This window comes from Nothobranchius furzeri, chromosome 16 (assembly GCF_043380555.1).
Source record: "Nothobranchius furzeri strain GRZ-AD chromosome 16, NfurGRZ-RIMD1, whole genome shotgun sequence".
NCBI classification, from domain to species: domain Eukaryota; kingdom Metazoa; phylum Chordata; class Actinopteri; order Cyprinodontiformes; family Nothobranchiidae; genus Nothobranchius; species Nothobranchius furzeri.
Window position 1 is genome coordinate 43,472,784 of NC_091756.1, and position 6,057 is coordinate 43,478,840.

The window sequence follows — 6,057 nt, forward strand, 5'->3', positions numbered from 1 at the left end:
GTGTGTGTGTGTGTGTGTGAGGCGCGAGCAGGGTCCATATTTTACTCGTCTGTCTGGCAGTGAACTGACTTGCTTATCTCCAAGAAATCTCAGAGAAACCCAGCTGGATGGAGGAAGCTGCGTCAGTGTGTTGAGCACACACACACACACACACACACACACACACACACACACACACACACACACACACACATACACACACACACACACACACACACACACACACACACACACACACAGAGAGAGAGAGTTGGCGGCATGACGTTTTCCCATATTTCCAGAGCAAGAACACTGGCATTAACAGAAATCTTTTGCAAACTTGAAAAATTATATTTGAGCTGTGTGTGTGTGTGTGTGTGTGTGTGTGTGTGTGTGTGTGTGTGTGTGTGTGTGTGTGTGTGTGTGTGTGTGTGTGTGTGTGCTTGGATTGTTGGAGAAACAAGAGCTAACTGATGGATTTTAGAAACATCTCCCTTTGCCGGGATTTGTCTCATGCTCCGCGTTTGGTCCTTTTCCCTGCTGAGTCACTGTCCTGAATCATATTTTCCATTTGTAGACTCAACTTGTGGAATAATGAATCTCACAGCTGTGTGCACACACGCATGTGTGCGCATGCACACGCATGCACACGCATGCGCTCGAACCCACACTCACAAAGCAATATCCAACAAATTGTCTCCTTCCAGGTAGCGAGAAACATTTCAGCAGGGGGAGGAACAGATAACATGTTTCTTTTGGAGATGGTTCAACAGATGAAACTCTGAGAGCAGGTGCTGTTGCTGCTCCGGGAGGAAAAAAATCCCAAAATAATAAGATCTGAGGGGACATAAAAGGTAAAGACGTGGGCAAGATTACTTGGAAAATTCTAGCATGACATTTTTGGATTGATGTGCAGCGGGGAAGGCACAGACTGTTCTGGGTTCGGACTCAAAGCCTCCAACTTTGTCTTACACATTTGATAGTGAGAATAGGGGTTTAAAATAAAGCAAGTTAATCAACTGTGCTGAAGGTAAAGTTTTTTTTATCACAATAGAAAAGTTATTTTCTATGAAGTAATGGGCTGAGGGCTTCATTAACACAACTATATTTTCAGCAAATTTTTCATTCAAAATATTTTTTATCTGGTAATGTTCTTCTGTTATATGGACTTACAGAGATGCAGGCTGGGTAATTTCTAAAAAAGTCCATTGAGGTTATGTAGGTGTTTTTATATCCACCCACCCATCATCCATACCTACTTATCCATGCAGGGGGCTGGTGCCTATCTCCAGCAGGTTGCCAGTCCAACGTAAAGCGGGCTAAGTGTCTTGCCCAAAGACACAACAGCAGCACTCTCTGGTCAGAGCAGGGATCCAACCAACAACCTTCCAAATACTGGACAACCCCTTTTACCTCCTGAGCTACTGCTGTCCCAAACCAAAGAATAGAAACAAATCCTAATTTTCCATCTCAGTGTGGCCAACAAAGTTGAGTTTATGTTTCTTTTTTCTTTGTTTTTTTTTAAACAACATTATTTTACCAAATTAGTCTAAAATGTTAAAAGCAATGATCCATTGGTTGCTTTGAATTCCCCTTCATCTTCAGCTCCCTTAGCTGTAGCAAGGAATTTAGACAGCCACCCCTCCGTTATTCTGCAAACGTCGTAAGAGGACCTCTCATGAGATTGTGGCAGGGAGGAGAATCCAAGAACCTGATGCAATCAGGCAGCTTAAGAAAAAACTAGCATTTGGCTCATTTATCTAAAAACGCCAAAAGAACTCAAAGGGCTTTTCCATTGTTCTTTAAGCTGTCTCCAAGAGCAGCAACATTTATCCTGCAATTGCCACACACCTCTAAGCATGTAGTGGTCAGAGAATTACATGAGCTTAAAGTAAAAGGATTTGTGTAGAATTGTGTGCAATAAAGCATGAATAAAGAAGGCTGCATGGAAGTTTCAGAACAAAGTAGTGTCATTTATTTATGGTGAGGTAGCAACAGGCAAGCAGGGGGCTCAGTTTGTCTTAATGACAGTGGGTTAGTGGGTCAGCAGCACAAGAGAGGTGCTTTAATCCATTTAACAGATCCTCCTAATATTCTGCAGATTAGCTTTGCACAATACATCTGTGATTTGTAGTCCACAGAGGTGCATTCTGGGATTTATTGCAGTCATTTACACAGTTTAATCGTAACTTATTAAAATGATGCGACTTACTAAATATTACACAGTAAGAAAAAAATGTCTGCAGGAAAAGAGACAATTGTCTTGGCTGAAAATGACCAGGACGTATACTTTAAATATAAGACATTTATGTTTACATTGATAGAGAATTTATAGACAGGAAAATAATAGTGGAAAAATCATGGAGGGAAAAGGTCATAACCGAATATTAGATTTTTATTATGCATTTAGCCCCATTTGTGTGAAAGAACGAGATCGTGGATACAAGCGGCCGAAAGGTGTTTTCTCCGCAGGGTGGCTGGGCTTTCCCTTAAAGATAGGGTGAGATGCTTGGTCATCCGGGAGGGGCTTGGAGTAGATTTGATGCTCCTCCACATTGAGAGGACACGCTGGAGGGACAATGTTTCACGGCTGGCCAGGGAACACCTTGGGATTTCCCCGGAGGAGCTGACCCAAGTGGCTGGGGGTAGGGAAGTCTGGGCCTCCATGATTAGGAAAAATGTTTTTTGCACAAATGTTTAGGTTTCTTAAGTGATTTGCTCTTGCATTATAAACAGAACAGTTAGAAGCACATCAAAAACAGAGCAGAGTCACTCTTGCAGAACAGAAGTAGTTCTATTCTGTTTTCCGCATTTGTGACATCACAAACAAGGACTTTTTAAAACAGCTTGTTTTAGACAGATAATTCCTAAAACCAAACACTGACAGATAACGCATGTTTTTATTTTCACATTTGGAGCACCTGTAGAGGCAGCAGAGACCCACATGATAGCACATAAGTTAGCAAAAAGTTGAGTTAAGCATAATATGTCTCCTTAAATCCATGATTTTCCTTTTGGGTTTAGGGGCCACGTATACTCTGAAAAGGACTTTTCCTAAATTGCAGAGCATGAAAATAAAATAAAAAGATGTTACGTATTGAAAGTAAATATAGAAATGAGTTACAATGTGTCTGAATGGGAATTTTGTGTTTCTCATTAGGCAACATACAAATATTTCCTCTATCAGTGCATGCTGGAAAAGGTCCCTTGGTCTCTCAGTGGCCCCATGTTCAAAGGAAACCTACATGCCCATTGCCAAAGATGAAAGTTTTCTTATATCAAAGCCCCCTCCTGTTATTGGGCTCAGTGACTCTGAAATCAAAGCTTTAACAGCAACACACCCTTTCCAACAAAAACCTACAGGCAACTCATTTCCCACGACCCCCTGTGGAGCGCACCAACCCTGCGACCTCCATTGTTGGTTGTGTGTGAGAGTGTGTGTGTGTGGGCATGTGCGCGTACTTGTATGCGTATGTGTGTGTAAGAGGAGAGGTGACATGGTGCTCTGACACTGCAGAACAAAACGGAACAGGCCCAGTCTTTTGCGCTCAGGGTTTTGACCAGCTCAATTAGCGTGACATACGTTCCATCCAGCCGCTGGACAAAGAGGATTAACTTCAGCAGCACACTTTCCAGAAGGCACAGCAATCATTAGACACGCTGTTTCCCCTTCTTAGCTTTCCACAACACAACAGGAAAGTGACATGACCGACGATGGGAAAATGAATGAGGATGGAGATGAGGCCTGGTTCGTCCCCCAGAAGGAGATTGTTTACAACAGCCTTTTGCCTTACTGCAACCATTTGGACCAGGAGGCCATGGGTCTGCTGGAGGGCATCAAGGCCAACCTCAGCAGAGCTGTCCTCGTTAGAGAGCTGTTTCCTGGGGTGGCGTTCAGGTCCAGGAAACTTTTCTTGTAAGTGTTGATGCAATGTTGGATCATGGGAATTCCTTGTGGATGGGGTCACTGATGATTCTTTGTGCTGTTATGTAACAATAAACTGCCTCTTTATGGGAGATTCCAACTGTGTTAACACAATGCCCAATGGGGAATAAAACAGAATTAGAATGCAGATGGAAATTAGTAATTAAAGAGGTAAACAGACATTGCTAAGGACTAAATCTTTAAGACTTTTCAAATACTGGTTGGGAAGAGTATTTAAAGGAGCAATATGTGAGCATTCCACTGTGAAACAATCACAAAAGTCTGATATGTCAATCATGTTGGAAGGAAGGTTGCATAATAACAGATGTAATTCTCAGCCGGCTGGGGGGTTGTCAGTATATCTCTGTTAAAATAAACTAAAGGTGGACGTAGTCTTTGCTTACAATCAGTGAATTTGTGAGGTTGTTGTCTCTGGCAAAATGACACTGTAGCACTGGCATCTTTAATTCGACACTGGCAGGCAAAGAGCTCCAGAGTTGTTTAAAAAACTAAAGCCAGTAAACAGGAGCAACCCAGAAGTTATTTCCTGTACCCCTGAAAGGCCACGGCATCTTTTTGTTTTACTCTAATAAAGTGGGGTGAAGCAGGCTAGAAGCTAACATTGAGCTAACATTGAGTTTACAATGCTGATGTGAATAAGAAGCAAATAGTTGGCTCTAAAAATAGCTCAAGCTATCTTTTCAATCACCAACAACTCGATATTACAGTGAAATGTATGTAAAGTGATTAATGAGTCATTCGTGGTGTTTTACTTGCTTTAATGAGTCGTTCAGAACTATAACAGCAAGCTAACAGCTGATAACCACACTTCCACTAATGCCGGAGAATATTACCATAATAAATGTAGTAAGTGCTCCCTACCATAAAACACACAAGAGTGCTAACACCATAAATGATCATGTATTTATCTACTAATCAACCTACTGTGTGTGACTCGTCTTAGGTTGTCATCTAAAATCTTCCATAATTGGCAACAGCCACAAAACTCGCTGAACGACAGTGAGAAAGTGATTCTTTGTTAAAGAAAATGGACTGCAGTAACTAGATCTGACCCCAGGATGTCAATCTTACTTCATTCTTACATATTGCACCTATAATGAAAGGGTCAGGTGGTCTTATTGATCTGAGAAGACATTGGCACAGGAAGGTGTATGTTCTTTCTTGAGAATTTGAGTGAGATACAATAAAAAATAACTGATCATAAGTCCTCTTTGTCTCTGTCTCTCTTAGTTTTCTGAAACTGTATGGCCGAAGGTTCACTAAAGAGGACCACATTATCTTCATCAAGCTTCTGTACGAGTTGGTGACCCTGCCCAACCTGGAGCCCCACATGATGCAGTGCTACGCCAGGCTGCTCATTCAGCTTCTCAAGTGGGTGGGCCGCATAAACACACGCGGTATTAGAAATGTTCTTTCTCCTTGAGCTGCCCTTATTACAGGATTGTATTATCTTAGCTTGTTCTGAGGAAACCTTGACTTCCCTGAGGTGGAGGTAGTCTGCCAGTCCACTGATTGAGCAGATTACACTTTGTAAGTCTGCCAAAACATGACATGACATTAGCTAATGTGACCCTAGAAAGCTGAACTCTCCAGGATGAGCCCCTGTTAGCCTTCCTGTTCATGTAATGAGATCAGAGAGCAGCTCTGTTTGTTAATGTCACTTTGCTGTCACATGATGCGTTAAAGTGGATTTCTTACTCACCTCTCTGCTATTTAGAGGACAGGCTGAGATAGAAATAACATGTAAACATGCTTGCGCCATATAGGTAAATATAACTGAGATATTTATTCATCTAATTATGTATCTGTATCAAAATAATTGTTTAATAAAGTGCAATACTGCTGCTCATAAAAAAGCTGACCATAACAACAAAATGAAAATAAAAGTCTGTCAAAGTCCACTCATCAAAGGGGTTTTAAGACCTATTTCACGTGTGTTTCTATGTAAAAGTTATAAATCTTTTTTCATAGCTTCCTGAACAGCCTCTGTTTTGTGAAATCACTTTTACTTAGCCAACAGCTAGTCCATAACAGCCAAGACCAAGTGCAACTTCTATCTCCCAAATGGCATAGTGGTTATGTTTGAGGTCACTTTATAAACTGTTAGTTTGTGATGACACAGATTTCTTGAT

At 41.4% G+C, this 6,057-nt stretch overlaps 1 protein-coding gene across 1 annotated transcript in view; it reads left to right on the plus strand.

Annotated features, from left to right (window-relative positions):
- Positions 1 to 3,590: 3,590 nt before the first annotated feature.
- LOC107387526 (proteasome activator complex subunit 4B) overlaps positions 3,591 to 6,057 on the plus strand; it is a 66,640-nt gene continuing 64,173 nt past the window's right edge. Inside the window, 2 exon segments of the mRNA XM_070545703.1 lie at positions 3,591 to 3,895; positions 5,156 to 5,296. Of these exon segments, the coding sequence (XP_070401804.1) occupies positions 3,684 to 3,895; positions 5,156 to 5,296 (353 nt within the window). The 5' untranslated portion in view covers positions 3,591 to 3,683.